The sequence below is a fragment of the Ovis canadensis genome, chromosome 11, assembly GCF_042477335.2.
Source record: "Ovis canadensis isolate MfBH-ARS-UI-01 breed Bighorn chromosome 11, ARS-UI_OviCan_v2, whole genome shotgun sequence".
NCBI lineage: Eukaryota > Metazoa > Chordata > Mammalia > Artiodactyla > Bovidae > Ovis > Ovis canadensis.
The window spans coordinates 69,060,293-69,085,833 of record NC_091255.1 but is presented as its reverse complement, the minus strand read 5'-3'; the positions used below and the strand labels follow the sequence as shown (position 1 = coordinate 69,085,833).

The following is a 25,541-nucleotide window of genomic DNA, read 5'->3' as shown; positions in this document are numbered from 1 at the left end:
AGGCAGACGCTTTACCGTCTGAGCCACCAGGGAAGCCCAGTGAAGTTCAAACCAGTGTTATTTAGGGGTCCGTGTGCGGGCGCGCTAAGTCAGGTCCGACTCTTTGTGATCCCATGGACTGTGGCCTTCCAGGCTCCTCTGTCCACAGGATTTTCCAGAATACTGGAGTGGGTTGCCAGTTCCTTCTCCAGGGGATCTTCCCGACCCAGGGATCACACCCGCGTCTGTGTCTCCTGCATTGGCAAGTGGGTTCTTACTGCTAGTGCCGCCTGGAAACCCTTTATTTAGGGGTCAGCTGTACTTTTTTTTTCTTTTTTGTTATTAGTCTCAGAGAAGAACTGATGTATTTACGTGTTTCAAGGTGACTGCCTGGAACAATTTCTAGACATGTTACCAAGACTAGAGAACTCTACTTCTTTGACACCCTGAGTTTTGGCCCCGCCCGAAGCAATATTTGTTAATAGTGGTGAGATAAGCGCCTGAGTCCTTCTGTAGAACTGTGGAATTTTCCCTCAAGGGTTCCAGGAGGATCTGAAATAGCAATGAAACCTGAGTAGATGTGCATGAGAAAACAAGTTGTTTGCTTTCTCTTTTCAGAAAACCTCACATTTAAATTTCGTGGTTTTCTTGAAGCTTTGTCATAGTCTTTATTTTTTAATCAACCATCCTGAACCTCTAATCAGAAAAATATCACCAGTGGGAGATGCACTAAGCCAGTAAAGGATGCCGCAGAACAGAAGGTGTCTTGCCAGGCTGTGGTTTGTAAAACATGACTCAAAAATGTCCAGCCTCCCTGGAGAGGAAGGTGAGAGATACTGCAGAAGCAGCCGTGGGCCAGAGGATCTCCCTGAGTGTGTTCAGGCTGGAGGGCTGGAGCGTCAAGCTGCAGAATCGTGCTGTATTTTCTGAGATTGTTTTGCCCCTGACTTCTTTACCTTCTTGTTTCTTGCTGGCTTGGGACGTGAAGAATTTCAGAATGTGCCACAGGCCTGGGGAAAGGGCGTATTTCTTCCTTGGCATCGAGTTAGAAAGAAACGAAAGGAAGTCAGCATCATCTCCTTTGTTCTAGAGAAGGGCACGCCCCCCACTCCCCCAAGGACCATCTAGGACTACCTGTTTCTTCCTGTTGGCATTGAATTCCTTAACTTTGTTTTGCCCCCTTGCATTGTCAAGTTAAGACCTTGTCGATGTTACTTGAATCCCGGGATTAGCAGACTCCAAGGTTCTACTGCCGCACGCGATGCAGACACACGGGTTCCTCAGGGAGGCCCGCGGCAGAAGCAGTTGAGAAGGAAAAAGAGTGAAAATGAGGTGGTGAAAGAAAGAAAGCAGAAAGAGAAAAAGCAAGAAATGCATTTATTAGAGAGCATGGCGGCTTGGGTATAGCTGGAAGGACACTGGATTATTTCAGTAAATAGTGAAAAGGCATTAGTGAAATTCAGCATCCGTTTCTAATACAGGCAAACCTTGTTTATTGGGCTTCGCTTCACTGCGCTTTGCAGATATTCCAAGTTTTACGAATTGAAGGTTTGTCGCAATCCTGAGTCAAGCAAGTCTGTTTTTGTTATTTAGTCGTGTGTGACTCTTTAGGGACCCCACGGAAAAGAGGTGTCAGGCTCCCTCCAGAGGCTCTGGGATAAAGAACCCACTCTTTGCCTCTTTTTTCCTGTTCCTCTTTTTCAACTATTAGAAGAGAATTTTCTGTGATTCAGTAGCTATTCAAGAAAATCTTTCTATTTTGGAAAGTTTCGATCATAGTCAAAGACAGACAGACAATGAACCACCATATACTCATCACTCAGCTTTGACAATTACCAGCTATTTGATCTATAGGAAACCCCACCCAACTCACATACTATTTTGAAGCTTATCTTGCGTGCTCAGTGGCTAGGCTGTGTCTGACTCTTTGTGAATGCATGGACTGTTGCCTGCCAGCCTCCTCTGTCCATGGAATTCTCCAGGCAAGAATACGGAGTGGGTTGCCATGCCCTTCTCCAGGGGACCCCCGTCTCCTGAGTCTCCTGCTTTGGCAGGTGAAATCTTTACTACTAGCACCACCTAGGAAGTTTGTCTTAGAGTCGTATCATTTCACTTGGAGACATTTCAGTATTTATCTCTAAAATAGACGTGAGATGTTTAAATCTAGCCGGGATGGAGTATGCATTTTGAAAAGACGAGACACTTCGCTGTGTGTCTTTGGAAGCTGCTGCCTTGTCTTTATTGTAAAGTGGTATTTTTCACACCCTGTAACTGCACTTCCGTCTGCTGAGACTCATGAATGAAGCAGCGTGTGAATGAGGAAGGAGATGGGCACAGCTGTGGGGGTTCCCCGCCTCACCCCTCGCCCTGCCTTCCCGGGGCCCCAGACCACAAGGGGGGTGGTGCTTGGCCGCCAAGCCCCTCTAGGTTCTTTCAAGAGCACAGAGTCAGCACCAAATGGTTAGCGTGACAAAGCGCATACCTCAGCGCCACCAGGTCTGCAAAAAAGAAAGCTTCAGTCACGAGACTGGAGCTGTACGGAAGCTCTTCTGAGTCCTTCCCGCTCTGAACGCCGGACCTTTTCTGAACGAGCAGACGGCGCTGCTCCGGCCACGCTGGCTTTCCTCCTGGGACGCGGCCGGAGGTTCTTGGTGTCCTCGGCTGGTTCTTCATTCAGCCCTCATTCTCTCGAACTGCCCTCGCCTTGGCTGCCCTCCATCCCTGTTCCCTTCCTGCTGCCTCGCTGGTCCCAGTCGGCTTTCCTGCTTCTCCATTCGCCGCTGCCAGGTCTCCACTCCCCTCCCGGCCCCGCCCGTGCACTCTGCAGCTCCGGGCGCCTGTCGGAAGCCTGCCGCGCGTCCCTTCAGAGTATCCTCTGTTCTTGCTGCTGTTCAGCCGCTCCATCGTGTCCGGCTCTTTTCGACCCCACGGACTGCAGCCTGCCAGCCTTCCCGGTCCTCCACTATCTCTCAGAGCTGCTCAAACCAGGACCATCGCGTCGGTGATGCCATCCAACCTTCTCATCCTCTGTCGCCCACTTCTCCTCCTGCCCACAATCTTTGCCAGCATCAGGGTCTTTTCCAACGGGTCTTCTCTTTGCATCAGGTGGTCAAAGTATTGGAGGTTCAGCTTCAGCATCAGTCCTTCCAATGAATATTCAGAGTTTCCTTTAGGATGGACTGGTTTGATCTCCTGCTATTGAAGTTTATCTCAAAAGTCTTCTCCAAGACCACCATTCAAAAGCATCATGATCTTCAGAGCTCAGCCTTCCTTATGGTCCAACTCGCACATCCGTATATGACTACTGGAAAAACACATAGCTTTGGTTATACGGACCTTTGTTGGCACAGTGATGTCTCTGCTTTTTAATATGCTGTCTAGGTTTTGTCTTAGTCACCTTCCCAAGGAGCAGGCGTCTTTTAATTTCTCCTTAGCACATCTGATGTGGAGTTCCTCTGCCTTCTTCCACCTCCCACCCCAACTGGCCTCACTTTTCCCTTCGTAATTTTATCTAGATGGGGAAAAGCCAGGTTGCTCCTATTACAACTACACCTTAGCTCCTCATCTTCTCTACCTTTTATCCAGGAGATGACCAGAGCCCATAGTTTCGCTTCTGCAGAGTTTAAGCAGCTTATTTATGAGCCAAGATGCTGCGGTCTCTGCCTCATTTCTTGGGTCTATTGCTTACTCTGTTCATGGGCAAGGAATGGAGTCTGGCTTTGAAGCTCATGTTCGAGTGGAAGAGATGGGTGAGCAGGTAGATTCAGGCAATCAGTGAAAGAAAGACAGGACAAGCTGCCCATAGAGGGGACATCTGGCTCGTTCTTCCCTTAAAAGATAAGCACAGATATGAGAGGGAGACAAGAAGCTTCTATCTAGGGAACACCTGTCATGTGCTGGACCGCTTCCCATCAGTTGTGCCAGCTGAGTCTCTTTGGCCGTCAGAGTTGCCATCTCCAATTTGTAGGTTTCAGAAGCATCCTCAGGGAGACTTCCTTGGTGGTCCAGTGGCAAAGACTCTGAGCTCCCAATGCAGGGGGCCCAGGTTCGATCCCTGGTCTGGGAACTAGAACCCACATGCCACCCGCTAAGAGTTCTCTTGGTGCAGCCAAGATCGAGGGTCCCATGTTCCCCAACTAAGACCCTGTGCAGCGAATTTAGTAAATAAAAGCAACAAATATTTAGAAAAAAGAGACATCCTCAAGGTCCCAGTGTTAAGTGGTCCATCTCGCATTTAAAACGAAGTCTCACTTATGCTCAAGGCTGTATTACTTCTACTCCATTCTGTGCTGTTTACACGTCTAACTATGCGACTGAGCCCCTTCAACCTTCACCCGAGACTCACAACATTGTTCATTGGCTATGAAAGTGAAAGTGGAGGTGCTCAGTCGTGTCTGACTCTGCGACACCATGGACTGTAGCCTAGCAGGCTCCTCTGTTCATGGGGTTTCCCAGGCAATAGTACTGGAGTGGATTGCCATTTCCTTCTCCAGGGGATCTTCCCAACCCAGGGATCAAACCTGGGTCTCCCGCATTGTAGACAGACGCATTACCATCTGAGCCACCAGGGATGTCCAGCGGCTAATTGGCTATACTTTCATATAAAATAAAAAACTTAAAAAATTATTTTTTAAGAATTTATTTCCAGGGTAGCAATGGAGAAACAGATACAGGTTCATGGACGTGGGGAGAGGGGAAGAGAGGGCGAGATGCAAGGAAGGAATAACGTGGAGACTTACATTACCGTATGTAAGCTAGATCGCCAACGGGCATTTGCTGTATGAAAAAATTACAGTTGATATACAGTATTATATTAGCTTCAGATATACATCGTAGTGGCTTAGTATTTTTAGTGTGTACTTTTTCAAAGAAAAACATTGAAGGCCTCAGTACTAAAGTTCAAAACAGTTGAGAAAAGAGCCACGAATATTCCGTTCACAAATACAGACGCCGTGGAAGCACTGCACAGAATTGCTGTCGTAATGGAACATTTATGGGGAGGTGGATAAGAAAATTAATAACGCATAGATTCAGAAACGAATCCATCAGTGCAGAAGCACATGACTCGAGATTGTCAGCAAAGGTGTGAGGAGCATAACAAACGAAGAGGGTCGTGGACAGAGTGGGCATTTTAAATGAAAACAGTAGACATTCAGAAAGTTGCGTTGAGTTGTTGTTGTGTTCCAGGCGCCAGCATGTGGGAGCCGGCAGTGGTGGGTGGTGCTTCCTTAGGCGCAGCAGGGGTCTGGGCAGATCCGGGCGGGGGGCGTGTGATGAGGGCGTTGATTTTAGCAGATTGTGTTCCGTCCTAGGAGGGCTGGGGCATCGTGAGCACAAGGGCAGGTAAAGACAGGGTTTCAGGACCGTCAGCTGCCTGTTTGAAAGAAAAACGGCGACGTGTTTACAGTGAGCTGTGCAGCTCTCCTTGTCTCCATTTTGTGTGATTCCGGAGACACTTGGCATCCTGGTTGGAGCCTCAGGGGTGGGTGGGGGGGGTGCCCCCTTTGTATCACCATCGTAGAGCAGCTTTCTTCCTGCGCTCCCTTCGCTCTGCCCTGCTCTGTGAGTGGCTGCATCCGAGCATTGCGATTTAAGGACGTTCAGTGACACTTCTCAGCGCCAGCCGCCCTTGGAACTCAAGCCTCATATACAAGTATGAAGGTCAGGGCAGCCAAGGCCTTCAGGTTGCCAGTTCCTTGGCAGGAAATCCCATTCACGTTGGGAAACAGATTTTTAAAATACGTTTGGCGCAGGGAGCAAAGCCACTCTTTTGTGAGGCTGGGTCAATGGTGGTAAACCCCCGCAATCACGCCTCACCAAGCCCCCTCACCCCGGCCAAGCTGGCCTCACGGTGCCCCTTCTGTTGACCCCATGCCGTCCTCTCGCTGTTGGGGTTGGCCCTGCAGCAGGGTCTTCTGTTTTATGTCATAAGGCTCATGAGAGGAGCCCTTTGTGCCCAGCTTCACCGAGCCGGTGCTGAGCAAGAGGTCTGTGTACCGCTTCCTGCAGTAGGGTCAGAGCTGGTGAATATGTCTGTGACTTGGTAAATGTTTTCTAAGTATTGGCAAGATTTTTTTATTCCCTTTTTTTTTTTTTTCAGTTCTTTCGCAATGCCGTTTTGCTCTGGGCTGTGATCATCAGGACCCAGCTTTGGTTTAAGATCAATTTTGCAAATGTATGTGTGTAGTGGGACTACGATATTTTCTGAGAAGACGGGTGTGGGCGGGCCACTGGCTGATGTACGATGGGGTCACATATGTTTGCTCCATCAGGCCAAGATTTCTTTTACCCTCTGCAGACTGAACCAGTTCAGAGGACGCAGCTGGTTGAGATCGGCCGAAACATACAGAATTTTGGTCTTCTGAGAAGGCTGGTTACCAGCATGTGGCAAAACCTGGAGCCTCTTTTCTGAGCCAGCTTTCATTTCTGCTTTTGCATATCAAGCGAAAAAGCCATTTATCACAGTCGGTCACCTTGTTTTATTATTCATTTTGCTCCGTCTGGTTAAGTTTCAAAAAAGCACAATGTTAAATGTTAGAGTCAGGTTGGTCGGCAGCCTTCCGAAGGGGAACAGATTGCTTTGAAGCAAACACAGCTGGAAACGGACCGCACATTGCGTCCCTTTCTTCTAAGCAATGAAAGAGGCATTGATAGAAAGGCGGCCGAGTGCTGGGCTCTCCAGGGTCACTGATTAACGTCACACCTTGGTCGTCCCAACGGGCGCATGTCTCCCTCCCTTGCTGAAGTCGGAGCTCCTCCGAAACAATGGACTTGCAGGGGTTTAGGGGGACGGGAGCTGGAGGAGGGTGGAGCCTCGCTCTGTCTCTCTCTCAAGTGTGGTCCCGGGAGCTGAGAGAAAATGCCTGCTGTGAGGTTTTCTGCGGCTCCTGCCTTTTGCAGCCTTGAAAACCGCATCAGAGTCACGTCTGCTGGTGTCTTAGCGGATTGCTTTTCCAGCGATGGGCAGGTACGTGAATTATGGAGTGCTGGCGTGTGCCTTTGTGAGTTTTCTTTTCTTTCATCTACTTTTAAAACATGAAGGCAGGGTGTTTTCTGATGGTGTAGTTCAACCAGGTTTTGTTTGTGCAAAAGCATTTTGGAATGCTTTTTCTAGTTTTTGTCAGAGGAGAACCCGGGGTGGGAGGGCGGTCTTCTTTTCCTATACCAAGAAGACCTTACTGTTGTTTGGCCATCTCTTTCTTGTCTCTGTGCCAAAAGTGTTTTTTTGTTTTTTGTTTTTCTTTTTCCCCTCTTTCTTTTGCTGTTTCTTCATATGATGATTTGGTGGGTTTTAGTTTGAGTCGATTGCTGTTAAGGAACTGACTAATCATTCATTGCTGTGATGTAATTGTTCATTGGTATGTTAAAGTTTTCCAAAGGTGTTTTTCTCCATAAATAGTTATCTTTATTGACGTCTATCTAGTAAGAGGTGAGTTAGAAATGAAGAGGAGAGATGTAGGAACTGAGTTAGGGATGAAGAGGAGAGTAATGTTGCTTGCTCAAAAGACACCTGGAGAGGCTTTTCCACAGGCAAGATATGCTTTAGTCTCCTTTTATTTTACCTGGGAGAGCTACAGGGCTGTATCAGCTGGGATTGGTCTCCTGTATTGGAATCTGTATGTCGTGATCCAGACAAGTCACCTTTGTTCCTTTCTCCCTAGACTATCTCGGGTAAAATAGCCTTTGCTGTGAATTTAGCTGAGGCCCACGGATGGGAATTGTTGGAATCCAGCCATTTATCTGTTTGAATTCTCACAATCAGATCCAGCTTTAGCATCCTTCTGGTATACACTACAGCTCCGTGTATTGTCAGGAACTAACTCAATGACATGTACTGAATGGCCATAGGCGCTCCAGGAATAGGAAAGTAAATGATGAGGTTCGAATTCTTAACAACACGCGTGGGGAAATCTAAATGAGGAGAGAACTGAGGCGACCTGTTGCAACGAAGGTGGCTCTGAATGGCTTTCTCTGGCAAATATTGTATATTAACGTGTATATGTGGAATCTAGGAAAAAATGGTAGAGATGGTCTTATTTGCAAAGAAGAGATAGAGACACAGACATTTGTAGGCAGGGGTGGGTGAACTGGGTGATTGGGACTGACCTACAGGCTGCTGATTCTATGTGTAAATCAGGTAACTAGTGAGAACCTACTCTGCGGTACAGGGACCTCTACTCACTGCTCCATGGCCTAAATGGAGAGAAAGTCCAGGAAGGAGAGGATATGTGTAAGCGCACAGCTGATTCACTTTGCTGACCAGCAGAAACTGACAGCGTTGTAAAGCAACTATGCTCCAATGAGAGAGGCTTTCTCTGTGTTGACTGCCATCAAGCATGTTGCTTGCTGGCTTTATACACGTTGGCAGAGTTAATCTGGGTTTTGGATTTTGACGGCACAGAAAAGTCTCGATATATAGGGCTATGAGATAACACAGGCAGTTCTTTTTAGAAATCTTTATTTTTAATTGGAGGATAATCACTTTACAATATAATGTTGGTTTCTGCCACACAGCACCATGAGTCAGCCACAGGTATACATACGTCCCCTCCTTCTTGAACCCCCTCCCGCCTCCCTCCCCATCCCATCCTCTAGGCTGTCACAGAGCACCAGCTTTGGGTCCCCTAATACGGCCGGTTCTGTTCCCGAGTTTCTGCAGTGACTTCTTTAAGGAGACTCTGCAGATTGTTTCTTGAAGTGATTGTAATTATTATTATTTCATCGCTCTTTCTGGTGTTATCCCATGGTTCTCGCATCAGTCTGGGAAGGTAGGTATTGATGTTACTATTAATACACCATATTATAGCTGAGGATAATAAGGACTGGATGAAAAGTGACCCGAGGTCTCTTTGCATGTGGAGAAACTAGGGGTAAGCTGGTCTTTACAGACCCAGAATCCCACACTTCCCCTCTTCATTCTCTCCGGTCCCCTCTACACTTCGTCCACTGGGGAGCGGAGGAAAAGCCCCAGGTCCTTGGGGACGTGGACTCTGATTCTGGCCAGGCCGTCGCGGGGGCTGTCTGACGGTGAGCAGCCCTTGAAGTCTGCAGCTGGTGTTCTCCTGCGAGGAGGAAACCGGGGTTTGATTTCTTCCCTCTCTGCGCAGCCTCAGCATCTCTGTGCGGGGCCTTAGTCTGGGCTTTTGTTGGCCCTGTAGCAGCCCCGACAAGCAGAGAAGAGGCGAGAGAGACAGCTGACCTGTGCGTGTCCCGTCCAGCTCTGCTTTGGGCTTTCCTGCCTAGCCCAGGGGACCCCGGCGCTCCTTAGGTGGGGAAAACCCTGGGTCCTTACAAGACGAGTTGCTCTGATCGCCTGTTGTAGTTCAGTCGCTCAGTCGTGTCCGACTCTTTCTGGCTTCATGGTCTGCAGAGCGCCAGGCTTCCCTGTCCGTCACCATCCCCCAGAGTTCGTTCACACTTGTGTGCATCAAGTCGGTGATGCTGTCCAGCCATCTTGCCCTCTGTAGCCCGCTTTCTCCTGCCCTCAAGGTTTCCCAGCATCAGGGTCTTTTCCAGGGAGCCAATTCTTTTCATCAGGTGGCCAATGTGCTGGAGATTTAGCTTCAGCATCCATCCTTCCAGTGAAGCTTCAGGGAGGATTTCCTGTAGGACGGACTGGTTTGATCACATCTTGAGCTGGCATCTCTCAGTCTGTTCTTGTAAACTCATCAACAGAAATGTTGCAGCCAAGCCCTCTTGTGGTTTCAGCCTAGGGACAATGAATACATCGATTACGTTCCCATCTGGCTCACAGAGAAGGGACAGCCTCCTTGCACGAACCCTGCTGTTTCCTTAATGCTTTTTGGAACAGCACAGAAGTAAATAAAGATTGCTCTCCCCTGCTCCAGGTGTTGTAACTGAGGGCAGGTGGCCGAGAACGGGCAGGGCGGAGCAGTGGGGAGGGTCATTTCTGCTCTCCTGCCTGGTTTGCTCCGTCAGCTCATCACAGACCCCGGTGGCCGGCGCGCTGTCCTGGGAGAGGCGGCTCTGCACTTGGCTGAGACCTCTCGTGCTCGTTTGTTAGTCTCTCAGTCCTGTCTGACTCTTGTGACCTCTTGGACTGTAGCCTGCGAGACTCCTCTGTCCATGCAGTTCTCCAGGCACGAATACTGGAGTGGGCTGCCGTTTCCTCCTCCAGGGGATCTTCCCGACCCAGGATTGAACCTGCATCTCCTGCATTGGCAGGCGGATTCTTTACCTCTAGCCACCAGCGTAGCCCTGATGGACATGGTAAAGGAAGCAGCCTGTAACCGACACCGCCCACCACTGTTGCACAGGAAAGGAAGGAGGAAGCTGGGATGCCCAACTCCCAGCAGAGAGAGACGGCAGGTCTCCCTGGGTGAAGAGAGTTGGCATCCTTCAGGGACCTTTCGTGGACTCCGGGAAGCCCTCACCCACGACCTCAGTCTGCACTCGGAAGTTCTGTCCCGCCTGGCAACTATGCCTCGTCACTCACTCACAGCCTTCCTGGTGGGAACCGGGGCTCTGAATGCAGGGATGAGACTCGGGCTCCCAGTTCCGTCCTTTCTCTGCTGCCGTCTCTGCGCCTGGTCTCACGCTGTGATTTTTGTAGAGCTTAACATTATCCTTCCATCTTTCCCTGCAGGCAAGAAGCGAAACCCTGGCCTTAAAATTCCCAAAGAAGCGTTTGAACAGCCTCAGACCAGTTCCACGTAAGTTGGCAAGATCGCCGTCTTAATCCAAATGCTTGTGCTTTACAGGTTTCCAAGGAATGGGAGTTCCTTTTCAGAAGGGTGAGTAATGCTTTGACCGGGGAGGTAGTTTGTTAGAAAGGAGAGCCCTTTGAAGCAGGGAAGCCAAGGACTTTTACTGTTCTGAGACCTGAAACGATCTTAGTCGGCCAGTCTTTATGGAATGGGTACCTTTGAATTTTGTTGGCTAAAAATTTTGCAGCCGTGTTTGGCAGATGGCTTGTTGTCCTTCTTCAGTCGCTGAAGTCGTGTCTGACTCTGTGACCCCGTGGACTGCAGCCCACCAGGCTCCTCTGTGCATAGGATTTCCCAGGCAAGGATACTGGAGCAGGTAGCCATTTCCTCCTCCAGGGGATCTTCCCCACCCAGGGATGATTGAACCCACGTCTCCTACGTTGGCAGGCGGATTCTTTACCACTGGGCCACAGGGAAGCCCTGGCGGATGGGGTCTTAAATAAATTCAGAAAGGTCACTGGCTGGGGACTTTTCCCATTTTATCTGAGAAAACCCCTCAGGGAGCCAGCACTGTGAACTTTGGGTTGGGTAGGAAGGTGGTACTTGGTGAGGACTCAGCGTCCTGTACTTAGATCCTGTTCCGTATGAACAGAAGGCAGACGTGAGATACAGGTCCACACCTTATGAGCTAAGCCGTGGGTCCAAGGCCCTGAGACATCCGAAGCCCTGGGGAAGCGGGCATCTACTCCTGGAGCCTCCCTCTTTCTTTGTCTCTCCGTGTTGTGGGGAGGGTATTGCCTAGCTGGGGGCAAGGTCAAGTGAAAGTCGCTCAGTTGTGTCCGACTCTTAGTCCGTGGAATCCTCTAGGCCAGAATACTGGAGTGGGTAGCTGTTCCCTGCTCCAGGGGATCCTCCCAACCCAGGGATCAAACCCAGGTCTCCCACATTGCAGGCGGATCTGTTACCAGCTGAGCCACCAGGGAACCCCAGTTCGGGGCAGGACCACATCAAAGCATCTACAGGGGAGGAAAGGCAATTCCAAGAAAAAAATTACAGCAGAGGGGGCATGATAGCCCTTCCAATGGAAACTTAGATTTAAAAAATATATACATTAGTTTGGCTAAGTTGGGTCTTAGTTGCAAGTGAAAAGCATTACAAACCTGCCCCCCAGGTGACGCAGCGGTGAAGAATCTGTCTGCCAGTGCTGGAGGCGCAGGAGATGCGGGTTCACTCCCAGGGTTGGGAGATCCCCCGGAGGAGGAAACGGCAGCCCGCTGACTTTGTGGGACTGATGGGCGAGCTCTCCGGACTAACTGTTTGTAGGAATTTACGCTCATCTCCTCTCCATCTCCATCTTGTTGCTTCCTGATACTTGCGCAAATGCAATCATGCATATCCTCTCTGAGACCGGCCTTTTTCTCTCAGCATCATTCCCTTGAGGTTCATTCGAGTTGCCGCATGTACCCACAGATGATTCTTTGTCATTGCTGAATGCCATTCCGTGGGGTGGATACCCCAGTGTGTTAAAGCCTTCAGCCTCTGAAAGCCTTTGAAGGAGATACAAATAGTTTCTGGTTTGGGGCTGTTATAAATAAATGTGCTGTGAACATTCCTGTGTAAGATCTTGCATAAAAATAAATCTTCATTTTTCTGGGATGTATGTCCAACAGTGCAATTATGGGTTGTATGGTAAGTCCATTTTTAGTTTTGAAAGAATTGCCAAGTATTTTCCAGAGGGCTTGTACCAAATTACACAAAAACATATGAATGGCCCAGTTTCTCCTCAGAACTGTTTCTCATTTTAACCATTCTGGGAGACATGCTGTATCATCGCAGTGCTAATTCTCACTTCTCTAATGGCTAGGGATACTGAATACTTCTGGTGTTTATTTCCCATCCACGTGTCTTCTTCAGTGAACCGTCTAGGCACTTATTTGTCTGTTATCCAGTCATATTTGTTTTTAATGTTGAGTTTTGAGGGTTCTTTCTATTTCCTCGATGCAAAACGTTTGTCAGGTGTGTGACTCGATAACAGTATCTCCCAGTCATACTGGTTCTTTCCATCTCTCTCTATTGATGAAGCCCAGTCTATCAGTTTTTCCTCTTATGAGTTACGTTTTTGGTGACAAGTCTAAGCACCCTTTCCCTATGCTTGGGTCCTAAAGATTTTCTCCTCTGTTCTTTTCTAGAAGGTTATAGATTTACATATTAGATTTAAGTCTGTGATACATTTTAAGTTTAATTTCTGTACAAGGCATGGGGTTTTCAGTTGGGCTCTATTTGTTTTCCCAGTGGATGTCACTAGCTAAAGTTGCTCCAACACCAATTGCCGAAAAGACTGTCCCTGCTCCATGGAATTGTTTTTGCTCATTTTAAAGAATTAATTGGGGATATTTGTGTGTGTCCGTTTCTGGGTTTTCTCTTCTGCTCCACTGATATCTGGGTCTGCTCCTCCAGTGAGAACTGGACGTGGAACAACAGACTAGTTCCAAATTGGGAAAGGAGTCCATCAAGGCTGTATATTGTCACCCTGCTTATTTAACTTATATGCAGAGTACACCATGAGAAATGTGGGGTGGAAGAAGCACAAGCTGGAATCAAGATTGCCGGGAGAAATATCAATAACCTCAGATTTGCAGATGACACCACCCTTATGGCAGAAAGTGAAGAAGAACTAAAGAGCTTCTTGATGAAAGTAAAAGAGGAGAGTGAAAAAGTTGACTTAAAGTTTGTTCAACATTCAGAAAACTAAGATCATGGCATCTGGTCCCATCACTTCATGTCAAATAGATGGGGAGACAGTGGAAACAGTGGTTGACTTTATTTTGGAGGGCTCCCAAATCACTGCAGATGGTGACTGCAGCCATGAAATTAAAAGACACTTATGCCTTGGAAGGAAAGTATATTAAATAGACAGCATATTAAAAAGCAGAGACATTACTTTGCCAACAAAGGTCTGCCTAGTCAAGGCTGTGGTTTTTCCAGTGGTCATGTATGGATGTGAGAGTTGGACTATAAAGCTGAGCGCCAAAGAATTGATGCTTTTGAACTGTGGTGTTGGAGAAGACTCTTGAGAGTCCCTTGGACTGCAAGGAGATCCAGCCAGTCCGTCCTAAAGGAGATCAGTCCTGGGTGTTCACTGGGAATATTCATTGGAAGGACTGATGTTGAAGCTGAAACTCCAATACTTTGGCCACCTGATGCGAAAAACTGACTCATTTGGAAAAGACCCTGATGCTCGGAAAGATTGAAGGCGGGAGGAGAAGGGGGCGACAGAGGATGAGATGGCTGGATGGCATCACCGACTCCATGGCCGTGAGTTTGAGTGAACTCCGGGAGCTGGTGCTGGACAGGGAGGCCTGGTGTGCTGCGGTCCACGGGGCTGCAGAGAGCGGGACTCGCCTGCACGCCTGAGCTGACTGGCTGGCCACTCCTCTGCCTCTGTCTCTCTGTCTTGGTTTCTGCAGCTATAGATTAAACCTTAATTTTGGGAAAAGTGATTCCTCTCACTTTGTTTTCTTTTTCAAAACTATTTTGGTCATTTTAGGGCTTTCATCTTTTCCTGTTAGTTTTAGAATAAGCTTGTCTATATCTACAAGTAAACTCACTTGAGATTTTTGGTAGGAATTGTGTTGAACCAAGAGATCGATTGAGGGAGAATTAGCATCTTTATTTCGTTGTCTTCCAATACGTGAACGTGCTAGATTTCTCCAAGTAGTTAGATTCCCATTGATTTCTTCCATCAGTATTTTATAGTTTTCATCATACAGATTCTCTGCATTCGGTTTTATTAGGATTTATACCTAAGTGTTTCTTTCTATTTTGAAGCAATAAAAATTGTATTCCATTAAAAAATTTTGATTTCCACTTTAGAAATTTAGAAATGCAGTTTATTTTTAAAATATTTTTATTTACTTGTTGTGCTGGGTGTTTGTTGAGACGTGTGGGATCTAGTTCCCTGACCAAGAATCAAACCCAGGCCCCCTGCTTTGGGAGTGTGGAGTCTTAGCCACTGGACTACCGAGGAGGTCCCTGCAATTGAGTTTTGAGTTGATTGCATACCCTGTGACCTTACTAAACTCAGTTATTAGTTCCAAGAGCTTTTTTGATAGATTTCTTACAGTTTTCTGTGTAGACAGTCATACTTTCTGTAAAAAGACCGTTTTATTTCTTTCTCTTCTGTTTGTTTTTAACCTTTATTTCTTACCTTATCTTAGTGGCAAGAATGTTCAGTACTACATCAAATAAGACTGCTGAGAGCAAGCTGACTTGCTTTGTTTTCCATCTTAGAGAGAAAGCATTTAATCTTCCACCATTAAGCATGATGTGAAGTCCTCATGGACATTGTTTACGAGGTTGAAGAAGTTCCTCTCTGGTTGAAGTGTACTCACCCAGAATTCAGTTTTCATCATGAATGTGTGTTGAATTCTGTTGAGTGATTTTTGTGCATCGGTTGCTGTGATCGTGGAGTTTTCTTCTCTGTCCTGTCGACATGTGTTACTTTGATTGTTTAACAGTTTTTGCATGCTTATCCGGCGTCATGGAGTGTTAGTTGGGGCACTTGGCTCTTCATCACCTCCTGTGGGACCTTCCTGGCAGTGTGCAGACTCCGTTGTGGCACGCAGGCTCTGTAGCTGTGGCCCTCGGGATCGGTTGCTTCATGGCACGTGGGGTCTTAGTTCTCCCACCAGGGATCGAACCCACATCCCCTGCATTGCAAGGCAGATTCCTAACCACTGGACCTCCAAGGAAGTCCCAACACTGGTTGATTTTTAAAATATTGAATTCGCCTTGCATACCTCAAAAAATCCCACTTGGTTTTGGTATACTATGTTTCTATACACTGCTGGATTTAATTTCTGCAAATATTGAAGATTTTTGTGCCTGAAGCTGGTAAGAGATGTTGATCTATAGTGGGTTTGTTTGTGTGAATATATTATGTTCTGGCTTTGGTATTTAAGATAATACTGACCTGATAAAATGTGTTGATTAGAATGCCTTCTTCTGTTTTCTGGTAGACATTGTATAAGATAGGTGGTAATTCTTTAAAAAACAATGTTGAGCTATAATTTACATATAACATTATCTTAGTTTTAGGATTACAAAATAATGGTTTCATATATGCAATTTAAAAAAAAGTTTGCTAAAATTTCTCCTGTGAGACAAAATGGGCTTGTATATTTCTTCTTCCCAAGCTTTTTAATGACACATTCAATTGGTTTAATAGTTATTGGATAATTCAGATGATCTATCTCATTGTGGCTAAGTTTTGGTAGTTTGTGGTTTTCAAGGAATTGGCCTATTTCGTCTAACTTGTTGAATTTATGAAAGTAAAGTTGCTCATGGTATTTCCTTGTTATTATTTTAATGATGACAGATATGTTGTGACATCCTCTTTTTTTTTTTACTGATACTGATAATTCATGTCTTCTCTCTTTTTATCTGTGTTAGTCTTGCTAGAGATTTATCCATTTTATTGATTTTAAAAGACCTAACTTTGTTTTATTTTCCCGCTTTCAATTTTATTGATTTCTGCGCTTATCTTTATTACTTCCTTTGGCATATATTCTCATTTCAGCCTTCCAGCGATCTTGCATTCTTCCTCCCTTTGAAATCTGCCAGTCTTCCCCTTCTTCTAAGTTATGTTAATAGTCTGTCTTTTCAGTAAATTTCTGAAAACTAACATAAACCCTCACTTGGTATAAAAAAAACGAATAAAAAGCTATGCAGAAGTAAAGGTCGGTTCTCTGCTGTCTGACCCTCACGTGGTGGGACAAACCTTGACTGTACTCTTCCGTTTCGTCACGTCCAGCCAGGGCCCCTCTGTGATGGTCAACAGTCTCACGTTGGCCCAGGAAGAGGCTTATGATACACTGTTGATGTTGTTGTTGTCATTTTATTAATACTGAGGCTGAAATTTGTGCTCCTCAGGAAGTGGTTTCCGCATTTGGAGTTTTCCTTGGCAGTTTTGTGAGGCTGGCTTGGTGATTTTTGCCGTTTATACCTGGCCACCTTCGGCTGGACCGCACAGGAATAGACTGGGACAGAGGCCTGTTCTTCTTAGGGCCGTGCGTGTGGTCGCCTCACTGCGTCACTGAGGCTGGTGTGTCTGTGACGCGGGTCTCTGGACTGTTCCCCCACTGGATGGGCAGCAACGATTCCTAATTCTATCTTGATTCTGTGCTGGTCAGCATTCTTGCAGTTAATCCTCACGAGAAACTCAGAGGCAGTTGTTATTCTGCTCGCTTTATAAGGGAGAAGGCAGGCCTGTCCAGGGGTCAGGTGTCCTTCTCAAAGCAGCTGACCTCACAGAACCCAGACTCTGGTGCTGGAATCCGTAGGTTCACATTTGGGAGCTGAGCTTCCTCTTGAATATCCTAGGCAAGTTACCCAAGTCTCCTAAGCCTTAGTTTCCCCGGTGAAAAACAGGAGCAAACATGGCTGTGGTTGCTATGGGGATTGGATGTCATGGGCCCTATTAAGTGTCCAGCGCAGTGCACGCTCCAGCGTGATTTCTCAACGACTGTGGCTCTCAGTGTTGCTGTTATTATTATTATTTCACTTAATAAGTGGGAGAGCTGGCATACAGACTGAGAGCTCTCTGACCCTCCACTATGTGCTCTTGGCCACGTTAGACCCGGCCACCACAGCCAGATGGTCCATGGGAGGCGGGGCCGCTCACTCTGTAGTTGAGAGGACGTCGTGGCGGGGCTCTGCGTCGCAGCGTCACCGTCTCACTGAGTGACCTTAAGTTATTTAGCCTGCTTCACTGTCAATTTTTCACATTAAAACAGAGTTAATACTGGGACTTCCTTGGTGTCCAGTGGTTAAGAATCCATGCTGCCAATGGAGTTGGCAGGAAAGCAATTAACCCAGTTTTCAGGTTCAATCCCTGGTCAGGAAGCTAGACCCCACACGCCACAGCGAAAGATCCCACATGCCGCAACTAAGGCCCAGACCAGGTAAATAAATATTCTAAAAGAGTAAAGCTAATACCTCTAAGAGCTGTGAAAATTAAAAAAGACTTTGGGTTTAAAGGGCCTTGCCTGGTCTCTGGCCCAATTAGGAGCTTTATATTATCATTAGATTATAAGTAAATATTGTTATTTATAGGCAAATATTGCATGCATGCTCAGTCGCTTGAGTCGTTTCTGACTCTTTGTGACGCCATGAACTGTAGCCCGCCAGGCTCCTCTATTCATGGAATTCTCCAGGCAAGAATCCTGGGGTGGGTTGGGGATCTTCCCAACACAGGAATCAAACCCAAGTCTCCTGCATTGCAGGAGGATTCTGTACTGCTGAGCCACAGGGGAAGCCCAGGCAAATAATAATTGTAATGGTAATCAGCACACTCGTTGCTCATGTAGAAGTATAAATGAGCAGTTACTTTCATAAATCGAAGCTGGCTGTTTATAGAAAACAATCATAGCAGGTGGCCTCTGGAGTACCTTTGGCCTTACAGAGTTAGGAGTTTTGTAATGAGTTTGCTTCTCGTCCCGGAGGACTGAAATATTGAATAAGCAACAAAGAATGTCCTCCCACGGTTTAAACCTCAGTGCCCCAGACAGACGAGTGTGCCCTGGACCAGTTACAGTGTCAACTAACCCAAGACAAGCTGTCCACCTCAGGCCTTCATCTGATGCTTCTGGCCGCCTTGCTGAGCCCAAAGCCCTCGTGGTGGGGGTTGGTGATCAATTACACTAGAAGGGGTCTGGATGGGGCAGGTTCCTTGGATTCAGTCGGATGTGGATTGAATCAGAGCTTCACCACTCGGGAGCAAGATAGCTTAAGTCTCAGTCAAACAGGTTTTCATCTGGAATGTGGGAATAATGACTCTTCTGGGTGTGTGTGTGTGTGTGTGTGTGTGTGTGTGTGTGTGTGTGGACAATAGGAAGTGCAAGGAAAGCACTTAACCCAGTTTTCAGTGTCTATACCCCCTTCTCCTTAGGTCAAGGCTGAGACTCGGATGACATGAGTTTTATTTTCAGCCCTGGTGAGGACTGTGTGTTCAGCATATCGCTGAGTTTTTCTGGGTTTCATTTTTCTCATTCTGGAAAATGGCACGAAACCCTCCTATTAGTAGAGTTATAATGCAAGGTTAGAATAAAACTGGAATCAGCCAACTTTTTGTGCCAAAAAGTAAATATTTGGGGCTACCAGGCCACAATGGCCTTGCTGAAGACCGTTTCTTGTTTGTTTTTTACAGCCCTTTAAACGTGTAAAATCCACCCATTGCTGGGTCACAGACTAATTTATGGGCCTCCCTGGTGGCTCAGCGATAAGGAATCCTCCTGCAATGCAGGAGCGCAGGAGGCCTGGGTTTGATCTCTGGTTTGGAAAGATCCCCTGGAGGAGGAAATGGCAACCCGCTCCAGCATTCTTGCCTGGAGAATCCCATGGACAGAGGAGTCTGGCGGGCTACAGTCCGCGGGATCTCGAAGAGTCAGACCCGACTGAAGCGACTCAGCATGCACTGACTGTGATATGCAGAGCCCTTGTATGAATACTAGGATATTAGATCTGGAAGAGGTCTTACCCAGCAGCCTCGCTGGATGGCGTGCCCTTGGAGGTGGCCCTGAATAATTAACTAGTGACCTTTTCTGTTGCTTCATTCTTTGCAAAAGGAAGGGTCTGAACAATTGCAAAGGGTTTTTCACTGTTTATATTAGTCACATGTTTCAAATAATATTTGCCTTTATTTCAAAGTTCTGCTGCGATTAGTACAAGCAGATTGTGACAACTAAAGAAAAGAGCTTCAGAGGTTTTAAGAGTGAGAAATTAGATTTTTCAGAAAATTTAATTCCTCTGGAAGGCGTTTCTGAAGAAAAATTCCCTGCTTAGAAACACGAGATTTATAAAAGCATCACCTGTGTGTGTGTGTGTGTGTGTGTGTGTGTGTGTGTGTGTGTGTTCATCTTTATCCCTGCCTCTCAGTCTGGGTTTTAAATTAATTTAGAAAAACCTTAGTTTGTGTTTTCTATTCATTTCAGAAGGATTCCCATTAAAGCCTTAGATTGATGTGTTATCTGTGTTTATGTTCATACATTTTCATTGTTGTTTTATTTAGTTAGTTTCAGTAGGAAAGGTAGAATTATACACAGTAACCCACGAGGCTCCTCTGTCCCGGGGATTCTCCAGGCAAGAACACTGGAGTGGGTTGCCACGCCTTCCTCCAGGGGATCTTCCTGACCCAGGGATGGAACCCAGGTCTCCGAATTGCAGGTGGATTCTTTACCACTAGTGCCACCTGGGAAGCCTATAGACGTGTGTGTGTGTGTGTGTGTGTGTGTTGTTATGTGAATAATTAGGCTATTCCAATAAGCCCCTGTGTAAGTAATTACAGTATATATAATTATTTTATATAACATATATTATGTATGTTATTACATATATAGTTTATATATATGCATATTTATATTTTGAATGTATGCCAGTCATTCTGCTAATAAGCATTTTGCTTAGGACATCTCCTTTAGCAGCCACTCTTGTTCTGTGAGGAAGTGTACGAATATCTTCGTAATAGAGAAGAAATTGAGGTTCAGAGACTGGTTTCTAAGAGCATCTGTTTTTCTCCAATTCCCACACTATTAACCTCTTGATGCTGCTTTATTTTACTCACGAGCTCTCACCTTATTTTTAGGGAGAACTCTCTCCAGTCTCGTAGGCTTTGGGAAGATCGCATTCGATTAAATATCTCATGTTTTTCCTTTCTCTGTTGCAGGCCACCTCGGGATTTAGACTCCAAAGCTTGCATTTCTATTGGAAATCAGGTGAGAAAACTCGTGTCTTCCAGTTAATGTCTTGACCCTTTTATATGTATACTTTGTGACCGGCCAGTGGGAAAAAATGAATTTTCCATAACATGCTGTCAGAGGTTGGGTCAATAACATTTGAATGTAAACAGAAGTGGCCTGTGGAGCAGTTGCTATTTTAAATGTCAAATCGGGATCGGGCTGTTGTGGTTCTGATGGGAGGTCTCTGAGGCAAAGAGATGGTTTGTTTTGGGCTGCGCTTTGCAAAGTCCAGGCCTAGAGCTAGTCGCCAGGAGTCAGCAAGGGACCTGAGGGGCCATCGAGGGCCGGAGCTGAAGACCCGCTGTGCGGGGTCAGCGCTCCCTGTGCCATTCAGCACCTGAGCTGGAACTGGACCTCTGTATTGCCCAGGATAAAGGGGGGCTCACAGCAGGCATCTGCACATCTCCTAGGCACTTCTTGCTTTCAGTGGCTGCTTGGCAAAGCTTCTAGACCAGAAGGTTCTCAACCAGAAAGGACCCTTGGACTGCTCAGAGGAACCAGAGGGAGGACAGGGCAGCCTGTGTCTGGTTTCTTTCCTTTTTTCCTATTGCTGAGCACCAAAGAATGGATGCTTTTGAACTGTGGTGTTGGAGAAGACTCTTGAGAGTCCCTTGGACTGCAGGGAGATCCAACCAGTCCATCCTAAAGGCGATCAGTCCTGAGTGTTCATTGGCAGGACTGATGTTGAAGCTGAAACTCCAATAGTTTGGCCACCTGATGCGAAGAACTGACTTGGAAAAGACCCTAATGCTGGGAAAGATTGAAGGCGGGAGGAGAAGGGGGTGACAGAGGATGAGATGGTTGGATGGCATCACCAACTCGATGGACGTGAGTTTGAGTATCCAGGAGTTGGTGATGGACAGGGAGGCCTGGCGTGCTGCAGTCCGTGGGGTCGCCAAGAGTCGGACACGACTGAGTGACGGAGCTGAGCTGAACTTCCTGTTGTACCCTTGCTTCTCTCTCCCGCAGAACTTCGAGGTGAAGGCGGATGACCTGGAGCCCATCGTGGAGCTGGGCCGGGGGGCGTACGGGGTGGTGGAGAGGATGCGGCATGTGCCCAGCGGGCAGATCATGGCGGTGAAGGTAGCGTTCGCGTTCCCCAGACACTTGCCGGTCCTGGTCGGGATGTTTGGCCCTCTCAGCTGCACACGGGCTTCTTTCACAGAAGCGGGACAGTCCTCTGTGGGGGGAGACAGAAAAGCCTATTTGTGGCGAACGATATTTCCCTCCAAATATGTCGAAGCGCCTCCTTGGAATGAACAGCAGCACCTGGCTTTTGGACTGCTGAACCCTACCCCCTGTTTTTAATTGTTTTGTGCGACGACCGCATCGCGCTTCCCTGGTGGCTTGCGCTTGCCATGCGGGACGCGTGGGTCGGGAAAATCCCCTAGAGAATGGAACGGCTACTCACGCCAGTATTCTTGCCTGGAGAATTCCATGGACAGAGGAGCCTGGTGGGCCATACAGCCCATGGGGGTCACAAGAGTCAGACTTGACCTGGTGGCTAAACCGCCACGACCACCAGCCGCATCATCACACGTAAGAGAACCAGCAGTGCTTGCTCACTCTCATCCACCGCCAGGTCCGAACGAACGTCGCCTTGAGCGTTCCAAAGCTGTCACTGTCTTTTCTCCTGTTGGGTTTTCAAGTCGGCACCCAAATGCGAGCTTGCACGTGGCATTTGGTTTTCTGTCTTACGAGTCTCTTTTTAAGCTTTATTCTGTTGCTTTTAAAGAATCTGTCCCTGAAAATCAGGAAACCCAAACTGAGAGACAAAATTGCCTCCATTTGTGGAAACAGAGGAGGGTAAAGTCATCTTGAGCGAATTTGCATAGTTTTGGAGCTATAAAAAGAAATTTAGAATCGTCGCATATTTCTTGAGTGGATGTTGCGAGGACCTTGGAGCTGGCCCAGTGTGTTCTAGCTGGTTTGTCAGGCATGTGGATGGTCAGATGGCCTGGATTCCTTTTTTTTTTTTTTTTTTTGGAGAATGCTGACATCTTTCCCTTACCTTGTAGATTTTTCAGTTTCATCTCCTGCAGACTCTTTGCTCCACAGGCAAAAAATGTGAAAGCCTCGTGATACTATGCTGTCGCTTAATGACACAGCCGTGTTGTCTGTGGGGCTGCCCTTACTGGTGTGGTTAGTCTGTCTCCTCTTAGACATGAACTGTGTCTCCATCTCAGTTCAGCTCCTCCTTATCCCATTCCTCAGTCAACTAACTCTTCTGCAGTTTCTGTTTAGGGTCCAGATTTTTTTACCTGTTCATAAAGAGGGAATTTTGGCTTTTTTTTTTTTTTTTCCTTGTATGAGCCCAAATCAGCCCCACATCAATGAATACTCTGGCCTCTTTACACTAAACCCACACGATAAGTCAGACTGTTTTGTAACTTGGGAATGTCTTCCCAAACATTTGCGCACTCTCCACCATAGATGACCAGTTGGCTTCTCTCCTGGGGATTATTCGGTAAATGAAATGAATAGCAGTCTTCCTTACTTTTCATTTGTTACAGATAGGTAATCCTTTAGGGTAGGTATTTGAACAGTTGTTGCTAGAAGCTGTGCTGTGAATTTTCCTACTGTTCTCGGGAGGGGATCCTTTGAGGTCCCTGCCTTGTCGACAGACCCATCCTCAGGGCAGTAACCATCCATTTTCCATGCCTTCCGATCAGCGGATCCGGGCCACGGTCAACAGCCAAGAGCAGAAGCGGCTGCTGATGGATCTGGACATCTCCATGAGGACCGTGGACTGCCCCTTCACGGTCACCTTTTACGGCGCACTCTTTCGCGAGGTAGGCGGTAGTACCTTCAAAGCTGCAAGGCAAGCGGTGACTGAGAAAGACGTCCCCCCAATCTCACAAACACCTGCAGTCACAGGGCGCTTCCTTGTCCGACGTGTCTTCTGTGGAGAGTTTCATGCTCGTGAAATGTTGGTGCAAAGTTAGCTGGAAACCACGGTATTTTCCAATGTGTTTAGCCCTTTCAAAATGCTGGGGTTCCCTTTCTCCTTCCGGTTCTGGTTTGTCTCTTTCGGCAGAGCGGTCTCTATCAACCTATAGGTGTATTTATGTCAGTCCCTTGAAATCTCAAATACTCTGGTCTTTTGGCCTCTTGATAAGCTCCAGGCAGGCTTGTGCAGTGGATTGGCCTCATATCTGCTTCTTTTTTCTGATTCTCCTTCTCTCTTGACGATGATATGTGTTGTTGTCCCCTCCCCTTTCTAAGCACTTTTTTATTAGGGTATACTTGATTTACAGTGCTGTTAGTTTCTGCTAACAGTGAATCAGCTCCATGTATATATATATATATATATATATATATATATATACTCACACTTTTTAAGATATTTCCCCATACAGCCCATTACAGAGTGTTTGAGTAGAGTTTCCTGTGCTATACATAGGTCCTTATTATTACCTGTTTTCATCTCCCTCTTATAACCAGCTTTAAATGATAAGCTGTTGCCCGTGGTCAGTGTGGGAAGTCAGGCATAGAGTTGGTATCTGGTCGTAACTCCCAGAGCAGGGGTCGCCCACCTCCAGGATTTAATGCCCGACGTTCCGAGGTGGAGCTGAGGCACCAGTAATAGAAGCAAAACGCATGATACATGTAATGCGCTTGAATCATCCTGAAACCGTGCTCCCCCACCCTGCTCTGGTCCACGGACAAATTATCTTCCACGGAACTGGTCCCTGATGCCAAAAAGCCTGGAGACTGCTGTCTTAGATAACAGTAATGGTAAAGGCTTGGGAGCCTGTTGCTTGTGGGTGTAAGCATTTAGAACCTAGTTTTCATGAAGGAGTGGGTGATCACAGGCAGATCTGTTTGGCTGTCTGCTAGCTTGCTGTTTGGAGGTAATATTGCCCATTTATAGATTTCATTGAGATCTTGAAGGACAGTGTGCATTTCCTTCAAAAGCTCACGCAGGGAGTGGCCCGTCCTCCTGACAGATGCTAACTGCTTCCTCCTCTCGCCTTTCCATCCTCTCTGACTGTCTCGGAACCAACCGGCCTCCAGGGGGATGTCTGGATCTGCATGGAGCTCATGGACACGTCCCTAGATAAATTCTACAAGCAAGTGATCGATAAAGGCCAAACAATTCCAGAGGACATCTTAGGGAAAATAGCAGTTTCTGTGAGTACATCGCGAGCCCCAGCCCTGTCCAAGGAGCGCGGGGGATCTGGGCCTCGTGTTTCGCTGTTCCCTCCGTATGGGGAAACACCGCCTGGACCGGAGCGCCCATCCCATCTGTGTGTGTTGATTGCACGGGTGTGTAAGTGGATGGATCGATGGATGCTTCTCTTTCTGGGCTTGACCTACACGAAGTTCTGCTCCTGACTCGGCCTGGGAGGCTTTCAGCTGAAATGCCTCTGAGCAGCACGTTCATCGGCTAGGACCACGTTCCCGGTGTCCATGTTCTGATACTGGTTTGTCTTGATTTTCGTTTGTGGAGTTGTAAATGTTTCCTTAGGGTTAATAGGCACAGAAGGGAGCAGGCAGAAGAGGACACTGCTCCCTTCATGGCTACCGAGGCCCAGGATAGGGGAGAGGAAGAGACGCTGGGGGTCAAGGTAGAGAATCAGAACATACCAGTGAGGCTGCCTCTCTGTGCTCTGACGTCATCTCTCTGCTGGGCAGGGTCTAATTTGTACGACTTCCTGTGTATTTTCCTGGCTAGGAACACCACTTTTGGAGAAAATACCTCCCCTTGGGACTGTAAGCCAGGGATAATAAATGGGGATTTACTTAAGATGCAGTTGCTTTCCAGGGATGGGGGACATAAGTCCACCTCATGTTTCTCTTGCAGATTGTAAAAGCCTTAGAGCATTTACACAGTAAGCTGTCTGTCATTCACCGAGGTAAGTGTCCATGCGGCTGCCTTCGCTATCAGTTTTATCTCTTTCACCTGAGTTTTATTAATTTCTGTTTTCACGCCACTGGATGAAATCGAGTCAGGCGAGAGAACAGAGGAGGGGCTTTCCTTGGGATTGGATAGCAGATTGTGTAAGGAGCTGCTCAGTATCATGTCTGAGGACATCAGGGGATGGGAGCTGTGGATTAGGCCTCCTTGAATGTGAACTGCCCTGTTGCCAAGGAGAGC

General features: G+C 47.2%; 1 protein-coding gene across 3 annotated transcripts in view; it reads left to right on the top strand.

The window, feature by feature from the left end:
* The window catches only part of MAP2K6 (mitogen-activated protein kinase kinase 6), a 108,442-nt gene that overhangs the window by 63,963 nt on the left and 18,938 nt on the right, over positions 1-25,541 (top strand). For 2 of the 3 annotated variants that reach the window (XM_069542233.1, XM_069542236.1), the window contains exons 2-7: positions 10,586-10,652; positions 20,368-20,416; positions 21,410-21,523; positions 23,113-23,232; positions 24,458-24,574; positions 25,248-25,299. In XM_069542233.1, the coding sequence (XP_069398334.1) occupies positions 10,586-10,652; positions 20,368-20,416; positions 21,410-21,523; positions 23,113-23,232; positions 24,458-24,574; positions 25,248-25,299 (519 nt within the window). Of the gene's footprint in view, positions 1-6,080; positions 6,947-10,585; positions 10,653-20,367; positions 20,417-21,409; positions 21,524-23,112; positions 23,233-24,457; positions 24,575-25,247; positions 25,300-25,541 lie in introns of those variants that run through there. The other variant, XM_069542235.1, reaches the window with a different exon arrangement.